Source organism: Aquarana catesbeiana, linkage group LG06 (genome assembly GCF_042186555.1).
Source record: "Aquarana catesbeiana isolate 2022-GZ linkage group LG06, ASM4218655v1, whole genome shotgun sequence".
NCBI lineage: Eukaryota > Metazoa > Chordata > Amphibia > Anura > Ranidae > Aquarana > Aquarana catesbeiana.
Window position 1 is genome coordinate 355,341,074 of NC_133329.1, and position 20,681 is coordinate 355,361,754.

The 20,681-nt window shown below is 40.9% G+C and overlaps 1 protein-coding gene across 4 annotated transcripts in view; it reads right to left on the reverse strand.

The window, feature by feature from the left end:
- Window positions 1–9,866: 9,866 nt before the first annotated feature.
- The window catches only part of TANK (TRAF family member associated NFKB activator), a 166,589-nt gene continuing 155,774 nt past the window's right edge, over window positions 9,867–20,681 (reverse strand). For all 4 annotated transcript variants that reach the window (XM_073634056.1, XM_073634054.1, XM_073634057.1 and 1 more), the window contains one exon: window positions 9,867–11,294. In XM_073634056.1, the coding sequence (XP_073490157.1) occupies window positions 11,124–11,294 (171 nt within the window). In that variant the 3' untranslated portion in view covers window positions 9,867–11,123. The remainder of the gene's footprint in view (window positions 11,295–20,681) is intronic.

A 20,681-nucleotide genomic window follows, 5' to 3' on the forward strand; every position in this document is an offset into this window, starting at 1 on the left:
AGGCCTGAGATGGAAGTCTATGTAACAAATTCACAGCAGGTACTACGACCCAATATTTATTTAAGTGTTCTGTTGAAATGTATTGACCTCCTTCTGCTTCATAATGAAAAACCTGCAGGAAAAGCCCAGTCAAAACTTTTCTATTTTTAGTTTTGTGCAGAAAGGAAAGTTTACAAACTCTTCAATGTTTTTACTGACGTCTGGGTCTTTTAAAGCAATACAGGTGGCAACCTAACTTGGGTTCCAAACATCCCTTACCCTAAAAAAAATGATTTAATACATTCTTTGCCCATCTTGGGGTAATTTCATCTCATCTATTCTCATAATTCCCATCACAGAAAGTGAGGACAAATTACTTAAATGGGACATAGGCTTTGAAAGTTTAACAAGACTTTCACACGATCAAAAGCTATAAAAATACAGTTTTGGGCTTTAATGTGAGTAATGGCCTGAGCCTTCAACCAGTTTGTTGACTAGCATTTCCAGCAAACAATTAGAAACAAAACATTTTGCCAAAACAAAGAGTTGTTGGGGTGGCTTATCTCTCATTTGAAGCACAACTCTAGCTAAAAATAGAAATTAGTAGTTGCTCAAACAAAAACAAAACAAAAAAAGAAAAAGAAAAAAGGAAGACGACTTTACTGCAATACTCACCTTCAGTGTGTCCCGATTGCCATTCCTTTATGACACTAGATGTCCCCAGTCTCTCAGGTTGAATGAAGGCCAGCATCATTCAGTCTGCTTCCATTGAGTCCAGACTGACATAGACCTGCCCCCTGGAGTGGTGTCATCGCACAGCCTGTAACTCCTACACTAAATGGTGCTCACATCATCAAAAAAGTACAGTACAGTGTACATACAGTATATATTTTTGCTCTTTTAACCACTTGCTTACCGGGCACTTATACCCCCTTCCTACCCAGGCCAATTTTCAGCTTTCAGCGCTGTCGCACTTTGAATGACAATTGCGCAGTCATGCAACACTTTACCCATATGAAATTTTTTATCATTTTCTTCACACAAATAGAGCTTACTTTTGGTGGTATTTAATCACCACTGGGTTTTTAATTTTTTGCTAAACAAACACAAAAAGACAGAAAATTTTGATTAAAAAAAATGTTTTCATAGTTTGTTATAAAATTTTGCAAACAAGTAATTTTTCTCTTTCATTGATGTGGGCTGATCGGCACTGATCAGGAGGCACTGATGAGGCTGCACTGATGGGCACTGATAGGTGGCATTGCTTAGCAGCAGTGGCTGTCCGTGTGTGGGACCGATGTCCCTTTTACATGAGCCAGTAATTGGCTTGTTTTTTTTTCCTTGTGCTGTTAGCGGGAGAATAAAAAAGCTGATTGCCGTCTTCTGTTTACATCACGTGATCAGCTGCCATTGGCTGACAGCTGAACAAGTGGTAAAGGGCCGGAATTGACCCTTTACTGCGATCTGTGATAAGCCGAGCCCCAATGTTCTTGCCCACAGAGCACGCCACCCTACGGCGCGGGCACGTCCATGTACACCCTTCCCAGCAATTTAAGCCCTCTTTCAGTTATAGCGCGGGCATCAAGTGGTTAAAAAAAAACTGGGCCCACTTGAATATGTATCCACATTGGAAGATATTACCTCCCCTCCTATTGTGGCGATAACTCAAATTTGGATTTTCCAGCACTATCAATCCCTGGGACAATGGTCACCAGGACAAAAGTACAGAGAGTGAATCTCCCCAGATAGGATACAGGCAGCAATAAAAAGTTGACAGAGGTTCTCGTCTCTCCCCACTCTATCCAGAATGAAATAAAAAAAGTTTGACTTTAGGTACACCATAAAGTGGCTGTTGGAAGTTCCCTTTAGACTCACAGCTGGACATGAGCAATGACACCACTAACACGCATGCTGCTCTTTTACTTTAAAGCAGTATTAAACCCAAAAGCAAACCATATTATTATATTACAGCTTACCAGTTATAAGATTTGATGGCTGCATTTTTTTTTTTTTTTTTGTAGGCTTTCTTTCTTCTATTCTGGTGATTGAGTCAGCATTGAAAAAGAGAAAAAAAAGGGCGCACCAGCCATGTGCATGATCTTTTGGATAAAATTTATTAAAACTAATGATAAAAAGGAACTACTTACAAACAGTAGTAGAAGTGTATAAAAATAATCTTCCAATCTCAGCATACAGTCAGAGAACAGCAGAGCCCACCGGAGGTGCCAGAAGAGCTCACAAAAATCACTGCTGGCTGACGCGTTTCGAGGGGAACATCCCCTCTTCCTCAGTGCACAGCAGTGAATCATCCTTCAGCAGTCCCCTTCTTTATTTAAAATGGATACATAGAATTATGCCCCCATGCACCTGCAATCAATCAGACCCAATCATAAGGGCCCCTCCCTTCTATTAACCTAACTAGGTGGGTGGACCAGCAAATAGATAAATAAATACTCAGATGATAGGAACAAATTCCTGGACAAGGGGTACGATCCCGTTCTAATAGAGTCTGCCTTTAACAAATATGCCAATTTGTACGATGAACCTTTCGTACATGATTCACAGCCTACCTCCACTACCAATCCAGACACTATACAAACTCGCTTTTCCACACAATACACGAATAAAGCTTTTGTAATACAGAACATTTTAAGGAAGAACTGGGGCATCCTCAGGCACGATCCAGTGCTGAGCAAGCACCTTCCAGATAGACCCAACATTGTGTATAGGAAACCTCGAGATTTAAGAGGCTTGATAGCTCCTAGTACACTAATGTGTGGTCCACTATCTTCGACCAGAAAGGTAGCTACAAATGCAGTGTCAGGAACTGTGGTACATGTCAGTATATGTGGCACAGAAAGAAGGCAGTAATTGGTAGTGATGGTAGGGTCCACTATTTGAAGCAGTTTATCAACTGTGGGACGGATCATGTGGTCTATGGCATTATTTGCCCGTGCAGGCGTCTATATGTGGGTCGCACCTCTCGCCCCATGAGAGTGCGTATTGGTGAGCATAAATGCAATATCACCAATACTAGAGTGAAATATCCAGTTCCTCGACATTTTCAAGAAGCCCACCATGGAGATCCATCTGGTATGAGAGTGTTGGGGATCGAGTCTATTGGGGGAGGTTTGGATATAGGTAGAATGCACCAGAGGCTTTGCAAACGCAAGGCTTACTGGATCTTCGCTCTCTGCAGCATGACCCCTAGGGGGCTCAATGAGGATCCAGAGGTCCATAAAATTGTTTAACAACATTTAGCACCCTTGCGTTTTTTTTTTTCCTCCCCCCTCCTGGCTTGCGTCTTCTCCCCTGGTTTTGGTCATCATGCTGATGTCTGTATGTTGGTTCAGTTAGGCTTCTAGTTCCCTTATGCTGAGGGAAGGTTAGTCTCCCTTTTTTTACTATGCTTCTATTGTATTTTTTGGCATCATTATCAGTGCTGCCGTTATTGGCATTTCATTTATGAAGTTTTTCTATTTCATGAAACTTGTCATCTTATTGTTATTTGAAATTTGTTAGTTCACAACAATATGCTGCCTGCAGTAACTATAAAGATAGATATATTTATGTAAGGGTTTTATGCATGATTGTTATGTATTAATTCATTGAGTATATCTCCCTTATTTTTAAACATAATGTATTTATATGCTCTTGATTTCAACCAATGTTACTGCACGCTGTTTACACACAGTGCAGCATATGTTTACCTCCATCGGCATCATCCCCTTTTTTATTTAATAATTTTTTATTATATATCATTTATTCCCAGTTAGATCCAATCCCTTAAATATGACTAGCCAACATACATGGCACAGCTGCATAACTTTTTGCATCATTAATATTTACTTTGTTTTGTATAGGGCAATCGTGCACTCCTGCTGAGCGCTTTATATATAAAATCATTGTCTCGTATTAGTCTATTAGTATTCCCCCTTCTTTCTACTAACGTCTATTTGACCTGCTCTATGTGCCCCCAGCAATATGGCGCCGACTCGCGTCCAGACGCTTACATCATCGACGAGCGACGGAAGTCGCAGAGAAGGTCTTAACAGGCCCGCCCCTTCTGTGATTTGGAGTGCAGATACGCTTGGCGTGCGCTCCAAGCCTTAATAGCATTAAGGCAATATGTTTACACCATAGATAACGGTGTGCACGTGGCGGCGCGGTTCCCTGCCACCTACAGAGGCTACAAGCAGGCATGGATGAGACCAGCATTTACCCAGATTCAACGAGGGTTCCCCTGCTTACCAGTTTTATCTATCACACTAACGGTATGCACTGTTGCTGGCAAGAGTCAGGGTATGCCCCTCCAGTGGGCGCTTCCATTATTATTATTATTGTTATGGTTATTTTTGAGTTTTTTTACTATATTAACAGTATTTCACGTAAGATGGATTATCTTTATCATCTGAGTATTTATTTATTTATTTGCTAGTCCGCCCACATAGTTAAGTTAATAGAAGGGAGGGGAACTTATGATTGGGTCCGACTGATTGCAGGTGCATGGGGGCATACCTCTATGTATCCATTTTAAATAAAGAAGGGGACTGCTAAAGGATGATTCACTGCCATGCTCTGAGGAAGAGGGGATGTTCCCCTCGAAACGCGTCAGCCAGCAGTGATTTTTGTGAGCTCTTTTGGCACCTCTGGTGGGCTCTGCTGTTCTCTGACTGTATGCTGAGATTGGAAGATTGTTTTTATACACTTGTGATCTTCTACTACTGTTTGTAAGTAGTCCCTTTTTATCATTAGTTTTAATAAATTTTTTCCAAAAGATAATGCACATGGCTGGTGCGCCCTTTCTTTTTTCTCTTTTTCATTGTTTGCTAGGATCCTCCATCCTTGAGGGCAACAAGGCCTGTGTTCATACACCGCTCGTTTGGCTACCCACTTGTGCGCAGGAGCATTTTTCTTCATTAATAGATTGAGTCAGCATGTCTGTTGTCTTTCAACAGAAAAGCTCTCCTGTCATTCACAGGGATGAGACAGACCATTTAACACTGGCAGGGGTGCTTAAAATGATTAGCTATTATTCATGTAAAACCTTTTGCTGGAATTGATTATGAAGTATTAGCTGGGGTTCAACTGCATTTTGTTAGTGTAGTTAAATCTGCTGGTACATCTAACACCACACCACTCCCCTCAGACTGACAATGCTGCTGTCCAAAGGTGCCACCTGTGCTCATTCATCCAGAGTGGGGGCACTCTAATACAGGAGGTGTATTACTGGCCATATCACCAGGTGAAAACAGAGGGAAAAAAGCATAAAAAAATTAATGCAGCCACCACATCTAGATTGGAAAAATTCAATATAATACATTTTTGGTTTTGGGTTTAATGCCACTTTAACTATCAAGTGTTACAATATGTAGGAGATTCAGTATGCTGCTCTCATACAAAGCCAGCAGGCCCAGCTCAGGAGCAAAAGCACTGCGGGTTAAAGGATATTTTATCCCTTTCCACAACAGTTAAAGTACAATATTTATATTGCATATAAATTTGCATATTTATAACTTTGTATACAACCTGACTTCATTACATTGTAATAAAAAAAGAAGGTTTAACTGGGCTTTAAAAGTATTTGTAAACCCGAAAAAAAACAACAACAAAAAACCCTTGGTTGTAAACAAAAAAAAAAAAAACCCTGTAAGACAAAAGGCATAATGCGCTAGTATGCATTGCATACTAGCGCATTATGAAATACTTACCTTAGATTGAAGCTGTTGCAGCGGCCCCGCACACCACTGCGACCGGCGAATGTCTCCTGGAGTTACCGCTAGTGACGTGCCGCTGATCACGGCTCGCTGCTGAAAAAAAAATGCACGAGCGAGCCGTTTCTTCAGTGTGCATGCGCTGATGACATCGGCGCAAGTATATATGATAAATATCTCTCAAGCCGTGCAGGTTTAGGATATATTTACAGTACCTACAGGTAAGCCTTATTATAGGGTTTACAACCACTTTAAGATTGCTGCAAAAATTAGAATATCATCAAAAAGTTGATTTCAATAATTTAATTCAAAAAGTAAAAAGATAAGTTAAACTATATTATATAGATTCATTACACACAGAGTGATATATTTCAAGCATTTCTTTCTTTTAATTTTGATGATTATGGCTTACAGCTAGTGAAAACCCAAAATTCAGTATCTCAGAAAATTTGAATATTGTGAAAAAGTTCAATATTGTAGACTTATGGTGTCACTCTAATCAGCTATATAACTCAAAACACCTGTAAAGATTTCCTGAGCCTTTAAATGGTCTCTCAGTCTGATTCAGTAAGTTATACAATCATGGAGAAGATCGCTGATTTGACAGTTGTCCAGAAGATAGTCATTGACACCCTCCACAACAAGGGGAAGTTACAAAAGGTCATTGCTAAAGAAGCTGGCCTGGCTATTCAAAGAGTGCTGTATCCAAGCATATTAATGGAAAGTTGAGTGGAAGGAGAAAGTGTGGTGGAAAAAGATGCACAAGTAACTGGGATAAATACAGCTTTGAGAGGATTGTGAAGCAAAGAGTGGACTATGGCTGGTGTCAGTGCTTCAAGTGCCACCACACACAGACGTATCCAAGACATTGGCTACAACTGTCGCATTCCTTGCGTCAAGCCACTCCTGAGACGTCAGAAGCATCTTACCTGGGCTGAGAAAAAGGACTGAACTGTTACTCACTTCTCTTTTCGGATAAAAGTACATTTTGCATTTTATTTGGAAATCAAGGTCCCAGAGTCTGGAGGAAGAATGGAGAGGCACAGAATCCAAGTTTCATGAGGTCCAGTGTGAAGTTTCCACAATCAGTGATGATTTGGGGAGCCATGTCATCTGCTGGCGTTGGTCCACTGTGGTTCATCAACTCCAAAGTCAGCGCAGCTCCCTACCAGGAAATTCTAGAGCACTTCATGCTTCCCTCTGCTGACCAAAAGTACAAATACCTGGTTTAATGATCATGGTATCACTGTGCTTAATTGCCCAGCAAACTCGCCTGACCTAAACCCCATAGAGAATCTGTGGGATATTGTCAAGAGGAAGATGAGAGACACCAGATCCAACAATGCAGGCTAGCTGAAGGCCGCTATCAAAGCAACCTGGGCTTCCATAACACCTCAGCAGTGCCACAGGCTGATCGCCTCCATGTCATGCCGCATTGATGCAGTAATTCATGCAAAAGGAGCGCCGACAAAGTATTGAGGGCACACTATTATTATTATTCACGATTTATATAGCACCAACAGTTTACGCAGCGCTTTACAATGTATAGGGGGGACAACACAATTACAGTACAGTTCAATACAAAAGGTACAGGAGGGCCCTGCTCGTAGAGCTTACATTCTAAGGGAGGGGGTGATGGTACAAAAGGTAATAGCTGCAGAGAATGATTTGATGGGGGTGGCTCAGGGACAGTTGTTAGGTGGGTGTGGGATAGGCTTCCCTGAGTAAATGAGTTTTCAGGGATCTCCTAAGGGTGGACAGGGTAGGGGCTGATCGGACATACTGGGGCAGGGAGTTCCAGAGGATGGGAGAGGCTCTGGAGAAGTCCTGAAGGCGAGCATGGGAGGTGGTAACAAGGGAGCTAGAGAGCAGGAGGTCCTGGGAGGAGCGGAGGGGACGATTTGGGCGATATCTGCAGATAAGGTTGGTGATGTAGATGGGGGCGGTGTTGTGAATGGCCTTGTAGGTTATGGTTAGCATTTTGAGTTTTACGCAGTGGGGTAGGGGAAGCCGGAGAAGAAGAACAGAGGCGCCACTCTAAGTGCAGTATTAAAAACAGATTTAATGAATCTTTAATATTGGTACTCACAAGGGTACATGTAAACAGGCATGTAGGTAAAGAATAAGTGCTGCCGGATGTCCCGGGAGTTGTGTCCAATCAGGTCATGAAGTGGCGGTGTTCTTCATACGACAGGCTGCGCTGCTCGGTGCCGATGCTTCCTGCCGCTGGAACGCACCAGTAACCAGAGGGATGGGATCACTTCTGGGTCCGTGCAAGGATAGGCGACGCGTTTGCGGAGCTACGCTCCTTCCTCAGGCTGAGGAAGGAGCGTAGCTCCGCAAACGCGTCGCCTATTCTATCCAACTCCTGGGACATCCGGCAGCACTTATTCTTTACCTACATGCCTGTTTACATGTACCCTTGTGAGTACCAATTTTAAAGATTCATTAAATCTGTTTTTAATACTGCACTTAGAGTGGCGCCTCTGTTCTTCTTCTCCAGTACCCAGAGGATTGCTTCTTCCATATCAATGGGGCTGCTTTCTATAGTTGCTTACACATGCAATGGACTATATCCCAGCTTATATGGACGTTAAGCAGTTAATAGCCCGTTTTGCTTTTATCACACATTACATTGTTTTAGCCCCAGTCTTTCATTCATGTTTGTAGCTGTTTATTATTTTTCTGAATTATCTTACCTGCTCCCTATTAAGAGCAATAAGGTTGGGGGGTTCTAATTGTTTCTATTGTGTTGAACCCAGAGCTCACACTTACATGTTGGGTAGGGGAAGCCAGTGAAGGATTGGCAGAGAAAAGCAGTAGTCATGGATTGGTTAGTGAGGTGTATTAGTCTAGCAGCAGAATTCATAATAGACTGAAGGGGGGGATAGCCTGCTTAAGGGTAGGCCATTAAGGAGAGAGTTGCAGTAGTCAAGGCGGGAAATAATCAAGGAGTGAATAAGTTGCTTTGTGGTGTCATTAGTCAGGTAGGGTCGAATTCTGGAGATGTTGCGGAGGTTAAGGCGGCAGGATTTAGCCAGTGATTGGATGTGGGGGCTGAAGGAGAGGTCAGAGTCAAGGATTACACACACTATACATGGACATACTTTTCAGTAAGCCAACATTTCTGTATTAAAAATCCTTTTTTTATTGGTCTTATGTAATATTCTACTTTTCTGAGATACTGAATTTTGGGTTGTCACTAGCTGTAAGTGATAAGTATCAAAATTAAAAGAAAGAAATGCTTGAAGTATTTCACTCTGTGTGTAATGAATCTATACAATATGAGTTTCACTTTCGGCATTTTATTACTGAAAAAAAAAAAAAAAAAAAAAAAAAAAAAAAATCACATTTTTGATGATATTCTAATTTTTTTTTAGATGCACCTGTCTGAGGACCATAGAATACTTTATACCTGCTCTTTTTATTTACATGATGCTGGTTAATAACGAATACAATAATCAAAATTACAATATATAAAGTTTCTACAGTGCAAAAAAAACAAAAAAGAACATCTGGTTGGAATTAAAATTTTACAATTTTTTTCAAGGAAGCAAAAATATACAAAAAACCCGTTTTGTAAACTTGGAACAATAACTGCGAATGCATTCAAAGAATATGCATTTCCTGCAGCAAAGCCAGTTTTGTTTACTTGTGATTGCAGAGGGCTCCTTGTTACACATGTGGTATAATTAGTAGTTTTGCTTTTAAGCAGGGGCAGTGAAAGGTGCGCTGGGAAGTATCACAGTTCTCACTAGAATATCTCACAATAAACAAAGTCTCTAGGTATAAGGAAGATATACAAGCTGCTGCTCTCTGAGTAATAATGTGGGCTTGCTTTGTTGCTCAGGGTTGTTAGGGAGAAGTGTAACATCTCCGGGGGAACTGCTACTATAGGGATCTCCACAACAGACCAAGCGCTTCGGCCTTTGCCCACCGAGCGGCAAAGCAGCTTTTTAACTAGAATCTTGATTGTGATAATCTCTGGTGGATCGCTACAGTTTAATCTCAATCGCGTCTTTTCTACAAGTCTTCAAAACCTTTTTCTGACAGTCTAAGATTTTCCAATAACCACATTTTACAAAATAGACAAAAATGGGTACTGCAACAATTTTGTTTTTTTATCAAAGTATTAAACAAAGTTTATGTAATTAAAAAGAAAAAACAATTGGGTTATTACATAAAAATATTTATTTTATTTTGACCTAGTGAACATGTGATCACTTGTCCTTAAACCGACTTATGTTTGAAGTCATCAGGTTCAGGATACGAATTATAGATTTAGTGAATCCCTTAATCTGTAACAGTTTATTCATTAGATATCTACTGTATAAACTGCAACCTGATACAGATTACATTTCAATGAACCCTTTATTACGCTGTGATTCTGGAATATAATAACCAAGATTAATATAGCAAAAATAAATCAAACAGGAAAAAATTACGACTTTGCTATAATAGATGACCCTTTCAGATAAAAATGAAGAAATCACTGAATTATATATTTGCGCCAGAAATCCCCTTTAATGCTTTATTTTTTTGTAAAATAGTTATCAGAAATATAAATATAAAATATTTTTACTTTTGAGGTGTATTGTAAAAAAAAAAAAAAAAAAAAAAGTAAACATACAGTTTATACAATGAAACTACAATATAATACAAAAGAATTTAAATAGATTTTAAATGCATCATCAGCCGCCCCCCCCCCCTCCCCGCCAACAAAAAATATACTTTTTACACCACATTTCAGTATTTTTTTTTTTCATTTCACCAGCGCCTAATTAACACATTTTATTAATTTCCTATCACATATCCATAATAAAGAAATATACCTAGAAGCAGTTAGGCTCAGACCATAAAGCAGGTTATGGTGCTAAAAAATAAGAATGCTGTTAGCTTGTTGCTTTGTGGGGATTGCCACTTTTTTTCTGTGCTAAATAGGGCCTTTTTATAATTTGAAGAGAACAAATTGGTTTTGCTTAATGGAAAATAATATAAATTATCACATATACAGTATAGTCTATTAACCGAATACCACAGATTAAAAAATAAAAAAGGAAAAGAACACAGAACACAGCATTATACCTTCATAACAGATATGTCAATATCACTAGACAGTTCAATAATTGTAAATACAGTTTTTGGCTTCTGTATTATAACTGACAATGTACATGAATAAAAAAAAAAAAGAGAAAGTAAAAAAAAAAAAAAAAAAAAAAAAAAGTATAAACATATAAAGCAGGGTTAAAAAAAAAAAATAAAAAAAAAAAAAAAAAAAGGTAATATTTTGAAAATGTACCTTTTAAAGGTTAATTATAATGTGTATATATATATATATATATATATATGGTCCGCTCCATTTACACACAATTTTCCAATCTGAATTTGTATTAAATATAAAACAATTTGGACAACAAAGTGTCTTTAAATTCAATTTTTAAAGTGTGAATTTAGATGTCTAAGAAATTCATCCTCAGCTCTTGTAGATGGAGGGAAAACAGCTTGGCAGAATTCACATACGTCCGAACTATCCCGATCCCATTTCTCACCAACTGCTATGGATGGGTCGTCATCTTGATGTGAGGATGGCTTCCAAACAGGCTACAAAAGAAAAAAATATGTATTTATGGCTTTGCAATGCTCACTGTATATGTCTTGCTATAACATTGTTATGTGCTTTTACAATGAGATAAAGACTGCTTCATACAACTTTTGACATCGACTATTAGCTTGTGGCTTATATTTCCCATTTAGCAGCTTAAAATTCCAAGTGAAGTTATGCTCCTTACCAGGTCTAAAGGTACCCTGAGATATAAGATGGTGGTCAAAAGATCTAACTACTACATGATAGTGCATCTGTATGTCTACTGATGGTGGTAAGGATGTTGGGGGGGTGGTCATGACAATAGCAAATATCTGGGGAACTGCACTCTGGATCTGTTTTTCCTCCAGACGGTCCAGGTATATCTGCATGGGTTGAAGTAATTCTGCTGTAGAGTGGATTGCAAGATGCGGATACCATGTAAAATTCAGGTGCTCACACGGCTTGCATTTAATATAATTTATGCATAGCTCCCAACTGTCCCTGATTTCAAGGGACTGTTCCTGATTTGGAGCAATGCCCCTCCGTCCCTCTTTCCCCCTCATTCGTCCCTCATTTTGGGCGGATCCATATAGTTGTATACAAAATGCACTTTTTATCTTTCAAAAAGTGTTTCCCAGTGCTAAACCTTTCATCCAATTTCTAAATTGCTGCATTTGTACATTTTAAAAGCCAATATAAAGGAATAGTAGTGGTAAAAAAAAAGGCCTTGTGGATTTAATTAACTTTTTTTGGGGTTAATTCTTCTTTCAGGGGGTGTGGCAGGGGGCGTGTCCTATGCCTACATACGTTTGTTAGTAGGTGTCCCTCATTCCCATCTCAAAATGTTGGGAGGTATGAATTATGTATTAATAAACACAGAACTGAATAAATGTATTTTTTATATCCAAAGAGTTCAGCTTTAGGATATGCTCTAGTTTTAAGCAAAGAAACATTTAAGAATTGTTTGAAAATTCAGACACAAATAACATATATGGATCAATACAAAGTCATCTCTGCAGTTGTGTACACTAAACAGAGGGCAGTTATAAAACTTTCCTAGAAACATTAAAGTGATTGTAAAGGCTTGTTTTTTTTTATAATAACAAACATGTTATACTTGCCTCCTCTGTGCAGTTGGCTTTGCACAAAACAGCCTGGATCCTCCTCTTCTCGGGTCCCTCTACGCTCCTGGCCCCTCCCTCCTTTGAGTGCCCGTCAGCCAGCAGCTCGATACAGGGGGCACCCAAGCCGAGTCACAGCTCTGTGTTTCCATTCAGACACTGAGCCCCAACCTGGCCCCTCCCCCTCTTCCCCCTGATTGCCTGACTGACTTTGATTGACAGCCACGGGAGCCAATGGCGCCGCTGCTCTGTCTCAGCCAATCAGGAGGAGTGTCCTGAATGGCTGAGGGGATCATGGACATGGCTGGAGAGAGAAGTGCCTCAGGTAGGCAATTAGGGGGGTGCTGGGGTGGCTGCTACACACAGGTTTTTTATCTTAATGTATAAAATGCATTAAGACAAAAAACCTTCTGCCTTTACAACCACTTTATGGATATTTTAGAAAGAAGCCAGATGATAGAAGGACCCATCATTTTTTATGATTTTTTTCTGTTCTATTTTTTCCCCTGTGAAATTTTCTTATTCAATTTACTTTTTCCTTTAGCAAGTGTTGATCTCTGATAAACATGACCCGAGAACAAGTTGTCCTTTAATTAAGCATTTTTTATTCATTTGTACACAGTTAATCTCTATTATATTGTTACATTTTCAGCTAATTAACTAAATGGCAAATAGACAAAATTAAGTTAGTTATTACAAGATTAAGTATCAGTAGCCTTAGAAGGAAAAATGTGCAAAATAATTTACCATTGATTTATCTTTTGTCTAAGTTCACAAATCAAGTTAAAAAAAAGCACTTGAGAAATTTTAATTGATTGGTTAACTTTTTTTAATAGATTGGACTAGCCAAAACATAATTAACAGTTCAGTTTTTGAACATCGGTCATTAGAAATAGAAGTATTTTATTACCTAGCTAATACACAAAAAAATATTAAAAAAATTAGTTCATCGTCCCAGTGGTTTAAAAAAAATTTAATTCTTTATACCCGACTTTCAGGTAAAACTGTACATAATGCACCCTGACACAGAGCAAAAGAAGGAGGCTCTCTACACACAGACTAATATCTTCTGTGTTGACAAAAAGTCAGCAGTGGATACGCCACTCATGTGTCACTTTGTTTTTCCCACTTCATAGAGGTGAACGTCTTATAGGGTCGTGTTGTAACCCAATGTTTTCATCTGACCACTAGGAACTAGGAAGGAACAGTTCATAAAAATAACCACAATCCAACATTTAATTGATTGCAACTCATTTTACACTGTTCTCTGCGTGTGTGTGTGTGTGTGTGTGTGTGTGTGTGTGTGTATGTATGTATGTATATGTATGTATGTATATATATAACACATACATACACACACACAGTAGGGACAGAAAGTATTCAGACTTTTTCACTCTTTGTTATATTGCAGCCATTTGCTAATACCATTTAAGTTCATTTTTTTCAATGTACACACAGCACCCCATATTGACAGAAAAACACAGAATTGTTGACATTTTTGCAGATTTATTAACCACTTGAGCCCCGGACCATTATGCTGCCTAAGGACCAGAGGTCTTTTTCCAATTTGGCACTGCGTCGCTTTAACTGCTAATTGCGCGGTCATGCAATGCTGTACCCAAACGAAATTTGCGTCCTTTTCTTCCCACAAATAGAGCTTTCTTTTGATGGTATTTGATCACCTCTGCGGTTTTTATTTTTTGCGCTATAAACGGAAAAAGACCGAAAATTTTGAAAAAAAATGATATTTTCTACTTTTTGTTATAAAAAAAATCCAATAAACTAAATTTTAGTCATACATTTAGGCCAAAATGTATTCGGCCACATGTCTTTGGTAAAAAAAATGTCAATAAGCGTATATTTATTGGTTTGCGCAAAAGTTATAGCGTCTACAAACTAGGGTACATTTTCTGGAATTTACACAGCTTTTAGTTTATGACTGCCTATGTCATTTCTTGAGGTGCTAAAATGGCAGGGCAGTACAAACCCCCCCCAAATGACCCCATTTTGGAAAGTAGACACCCCAAGGAAATTGCTGAGAGGCATGTTGAACCCATTGAATATTTATTTTTTTTGTCCCAAGTGATTGAAAAATGACAAAAAAAAAAAAAAAAAAAAAATATTTACAAAAAGTCGTCACTAAATGATATATTGCTCACACAGGCCATGGGCCTATGTGGAATTGCACCCCAAAATACATTTAGCTGCTTCTCCTGAGTATGGGGATACCACATGTGTGGGACTTTTTGGGAGCCTAGCCGCGTACGGGGCCCCGAAAACCAATCACCGCCTTCAGGATTTCTAAGGGTGTAAATTTTTGCTTTCACTCTTCACTGCCTATCACAGTTTCGGAGGCCATGGAATGCCCAGGTGGCACAAAACCCCCCAAAATGACCCCATTTTGGAAAGTAGACACCCCAAGCTATTTGCTGAGAGGCATATTGAGTCCATGGAATATTTTATATTTTGACACAAGTTGCGGGAAAGTGACACTTTTTTTTTTTTTTTTTTTTCATAAAGTTGTCACTAAATGATATATTGCTCACACAGGCCATGGGCATATGTGGAATTGCACCCCAAAATACATTTAGCTGCTTCTCCTGAGTATGGGGATACCACATGTGTGGGACTTTTTGGGAGCCTAGCCGCGTACTGGACCCCGAAAACCAATCACTGCCTTCAGGATTTCTAAGGGTGAAAATTTTTGATTTCACTCTTTACTGCCTATCACAGTTTCGGAGGCCATGGAATGCCCAGGTGGCACAAAACCCCCCCAAATGACCCCATTTTGGAAAGTAGACACCCCAAGCTATTTGCTGAGAGGCATGGTGAGTATTTTGCAGCTCTCATTTGTTTTTGAAAATGAAGAAAGACAAGAAAAAACATTTTTTTTTTTCTTTTTTCAATTTTCAAAACTTTGTGACAAAAAGTGAGGTCTGCAAAATACTCACTATACCTCTCAGCAAATAGCTTGGGGTGTCTACTTTCCAAAATGGGGTCATTTGGGGGGGTTTTGTGCCACCTGGGCTTTCCATGGCCTCCGAAACTGTGATAGGCAGTGAAGAGTGAAATCAAAAATTCACGCCCTTAGAAAGCCTGAAGGCGGTGCTTGGTTTTCGGGGTCCCGTACGCGGCTAGGCTCCCAAAAAGTCTCACACATGTGGTATCCCCGTACTCAGGAGAAGCAGCAGAATGTATTTTGGGGTGTAATTTCACATATTTCCATGGCATGTTTGAGCAATATATCATTTAGTGACAACTTTGTGCAAAAAAAAAAAAAAAAAAAAAAAAATTTGTCTCTTTCCCGCAACTTGTGTCGCAATATAAAATATTCCATGGACTCGACATGCCTCTCAGCAAATAGCTTGGGGTGTCTACTTTCCAAAATGGGGTCATTTGGGGGGGTTTTGAACTGTCCTGGCATTTTATGCACAACATTTAGAAGCTTATGTCACACATCACCAACTCTTCTAACCACTTGAAGACAAAGCCCTTTCTGACACTTATTGTTTACATGAAAAAGTTTTTTTTTTGCAAAAAAATTACTTTGAACCCCCAAACATTATATATTTTTTTAAAGCAAATGCCCTACAGATTAAAATGGTGGGTGTTTCATTTTTTTTTTTCACACAGTAATTGCGCAGCGATTTTTCAAACGCATTTTTTGGGGAAAAAACACACTTTTTTTAATTTTAATGCACTAAAACACGCTATATTGCCCAAATGTTTGATGAAATAAAAAAGATGATCTTAGGCCGAGTACATGGATACCAAACATGACATGCTTTAAAATTGCGCACAAACGTGCAGTGGCAACAAAATAAATACATGTTTAAAAGCCTTCAAAAGCCTTTACAGGTTACCACTTTAGATTTACAGAGGAGGTCTACTGGAAAAATTACTGCACTCGATCTGGCCTTCGCGGTGATACCTCACATGCATGGTGCAATTGCTGTTTATGTTTGACGACAGACCGCCGCTTGCGTTCGCCTTAGCGCGAGAGCAGGGGGCGACAGGGGTGTTTTTTTTTTTTTTTTTTTTTTTTCTTTATTATTTTTTTGCTTTTTTAATCTTACTTTTAAACTGTTCCTTTCATATTTTTTTTTTTAATCATTTTTATTGTTATCTCGGGGAATGTAAATATCCTCTATGATAGCAATAGGTAGTGACAGGTACTCTTTTTTGAAAAAATTGTGGTCTATTAGACCCTAGATCTCTCCTCTGCCCTCAAAGCATCTGACCACACCAAGATCGGTGTGATAAAATGCTTCCCCAATTTCCCAATGGCGCTATTTACATCCGGCGAAATCTAAGTCATGAAATACTCGTAGCTTCCGGTTTCTTAGGCCATAGAGATGTTTGGAGCCACTCTGGTCTCTGATCAGCTCTATTTTCAGCTGGCTGAATCACCGGCTGCATTCTCAGGTTCCCTGTTGAGACAGGAGAGCCAGAGAAAAACACGGAAGACGGTGGGGGGCATTCCCTCCCACGGCTTGTAAAAGCAGTCTAGAAGCTAATTAGCCGCTAGGATTGCTTTTACATGAAAGCCGACCGCTGGCTGAAAAGAATGATACCAAGATGATACCTAAACCTGCAGGCATCATTCTGGTATAACCACTCAAAGTCGTGAATGGCGTACCTGAAGACAAAAAAATGGTTAACAATGGTTAACAATAAAGCACAGTAAAGTGTAAATAATTACACACCTGAAAAACAAACATGATAAAACATAATAACAATAACAATAACAATAAAACATTGCAGAATAGAATACAGTAAAAAAGAGCAGAACAATAGAGAGAGAGAGAGAACAATAAAACAACAACTATTTTTTTTTATTTCATATTTTTTTTTTTTTTTACACTTTTTTTGTAACTAACTTTTATAACTGTAACCGGTTCCAGGTTCGGGTCTCTCAAAATGCGATGGCATCTTGGGAGACCCTGTGAAAGTGTGCCTAGTCTGTGCAATGCTGTACCCTACGCTAATACTCAACTAGTGAATGGTAGCGTTCAAAACATTCACCAATGCAAAGACCAGGATTGTCAGGACAGGAGGGACAATAATAGCGGGTGTCACGTCTATATCCGCGCTTGCTGCAGACACGACATCTTTTTTGGGGGGTTCGTTGGGTAGGGGTACTCGGGAGGACATAAAAATGCCTCTCATGCAGCCGACTGCATTTGGTTGGGGATGTGAATGGGGGAAGTACGGGCGCTCCAGAAGCGGTGGGTTCCCAATTAGGATTGGCGAATGCAGCAGGAAGGGCACTATGGGCACGATGGGCCTGTGTTTGTCTTTTTGGTGGCAGCGGGACACTACTTGTGCTTGCCACCTCACCAGCTTCAACTGCACTTATGGGACTCGCCACGTCACCACGTGTTACTGCAGTGCTGGTTTGACTACGACCGGGGTATACTAGGCCGCTGGCGCTTGCCAGTTCACCAAAACGCTACCAAAAAACGTTAGCGATCGCAGGGATCAGGCCTGACTCTGCGAACGCTGCAGTTATGCGTTTAGTGTTTTGTAAGTGTCAGTGATCGATCGATACTGCACTTGGGTGGGCTGGGCCGGGCGGAGGGGCAAAACGCAGGTGCTAGCAGGTATCTGGGCTGATCCCGCTAACACTGCGTTTTTGGGAACCCTAAACTGCTGGTGACGCTAGTATAGATCTGATCGGATCAGATATTGATGCGATCAGATACTATACCACTAAGGGAGGTGTACGGTGCGTGCGTGGGTGTTAGCGGTACTGGCGCTAATCTGACGCTGCCTGGGGCTGGTGCTTGCCAGTTCACCAAAACGCTACAAAAAAAACTGTTAGCGATCGCAGGGATCAGGCCTGACTCTGCGAACGCTGCAGTTATGCGTTTAGTGTTTTGTAAGTGACAGTGATCGATCGATACTGCACTTGGGTGGGCTGGGCGGAGGCACAAAACGCAGGTGCTAGCGGGTATCTGGGCTGATCCCGCTAACACTGCGTTTTTGGGAACCCTAAACTGCTGGGGACGCTAGTATAGATCTGATCGGATCAGATATTGATCCGATCAGATACTATACCACTAAGGGAGGCGTATGCTGCGTGCGTGGGTGTTAGCGGTACTGGCGCTAATCTGACGCTGCCTGGGGCGACGCATATCACCGCCGGGCGATCAGGGGGCTAAACCTTTATTTGGTAATAAACGGCGGGTGCCCTGACACTATAAAAAAATAAACGAACTAACCAGCGTCATCCGTAACGGTTATATGGTGATCAGTGGTGAAAGGGTTAACTAGGGGGCAATCAAGGGGTTAAAACATTTATTAGGTAGTATATGGGGGTCCCTGACGCTATAAAACGCTGACGGCGAACCTAAATATTTACCTCACTAACTAGCGTCACCAGCGACACTAATACAGCGATCAGAAAAATGATCGCTTAGTGACACTGGTGACAGGGGGTGATCAAGGGGTTAAAACTTTATTAGGGGGGGTTAAGGGGGTACCCTAGACCTAAAGGGGGGTAATACTCACTGTCCCAACACTGTAACTGTCACAAACTGACACTATGCAGTAATCAGAAAAAAAAAAAAAAAAAAAAAAAACTGCTGGTGTCAGTTTGTGACGGGGGGGGGGGGGGGTGATTGGGGGGGGATCGGGGGGCGATCGGGGGGGGGAATCGGGGTGTTTTGTGTGCCTGGCATGTTCTACTGTGTGTGTGTGTGTTGGTGCACTCACATAGATGTCTTCTCTCCTCGGGCCGGAACGGAAAATACCGACCCGAGGGGAGATGACATCACTTCCTTTGCTGCTGTTTAGCATACAGCAGCAAAGGAGTGTTTTCATTGGCCGGCGGCGATCGCGAGGGGGGGGGCCACGAACGGATGGTCTCCCCCTCATCACCGATCGCCGCTGGACAAAAGACGACCGCCTCGGGCACCGGGGGGGGGTCCGATCGGACCCCCCACCCGCGGAAGGCAAATCACGTACCCTGTACGTGATTTTGCCTGTCCGTGCCACTTTGCCAACGTACATCGGCGTGAGGCGGTCGTCAAGTGGTTAAAAAAGAAAAACTGAAATATCACATGGTTCTAAATATTCAGACCCTTTGCTCAGTATTTAGTAGAAGCACCCTTTTGATCTAATACAGCCATGTGTCTTTATGGAAAGATGTAACAAGTTTTTCACACCTGGATTTGGGGTTCCTCTGCCATTCCTCCTTGCAGATCCTCTCCAGTTCTGTCAGGTTGGATGGTAAATGTTGGTGGACAGCCATTTTTAGGTCTCTCCAGAGATGCTCAATTGGGTTTAAGTCAGGGCTCTGGCTGGGCCATTCAAGAACAGTCACAGAGTTGTTGTGAAGCCACTCCTTCGTTATTTTAGCTGTGTGCTTAGGGCCATTGTCTTGTTGGAAGGCAAACCTTTGGCCCTGTCTGAGGTCCTGAGCACTCTGGAGAAGGTTTTCATCCAGGATATCCCTGTACTTGGCCGCATTCATCTTTCCCCAGTCATGGGGAAACATTTGTAACCAGTCATCCTGTCCCTGCAGCTGAAAAACACCCCCACAGCATGATGCTGCCACCACCATGCTTCACTCTTGGGACTGTATTGGACAGGTGATGAGCAGTGCCTGGTTTTCTCCACACATACCGCTTAGAATTAAGGCCAAAAAGTTCTATCTTGGTCTCATCAGACCAGAGAATCTTATTTATCACCATCTTGGAGTCCTTCAGGAGTTTTTTTAGCAAACTCCAAGCGGGCTTTCATGTGTCTTGCACTGAGGAGAGGCTTCCGTCGGGCCACTCTGCCATAAAGCCCCGACTGGTGGAGGGCTGCAGTGATGGTTGACTTTCTACAACTTTCTCCCATCTCCCGATTGCATCTCTGGAGCTCAGCCACAGTGATCTTTGGGTTCTTCTTTACCTCTCTCACCAAGGCTCTTCTCCCCTGATAGCTCAGTTTGGCCAGATCTGTGCCTTGCCACAATTCTGTCTCTGAGCTCTTCAGGCAGTTCCTTTGACCTCATGATTCTCATTTGCTCTGACATGCACTGTGAGCTCTAAGGTCTTATATAGACAGGTGTATGGCTTTCCTAATCAAGTCCAATCAGTATAATCGAACACAGCTGGACTCAAATGAAGGTGTAGAACCATCTTAAGGATGATCAGAAGAAATGGACAGCACCTGAGTTAAATATATGAGGTCTAAGCAAAGGGTCTGAATACTTAGGACCATGTGATATTTCAGTTTTTCTTTTTTAATAAATCTGCAAAAATGTCAACAATTCTGTGTTTTTCTGTCAAT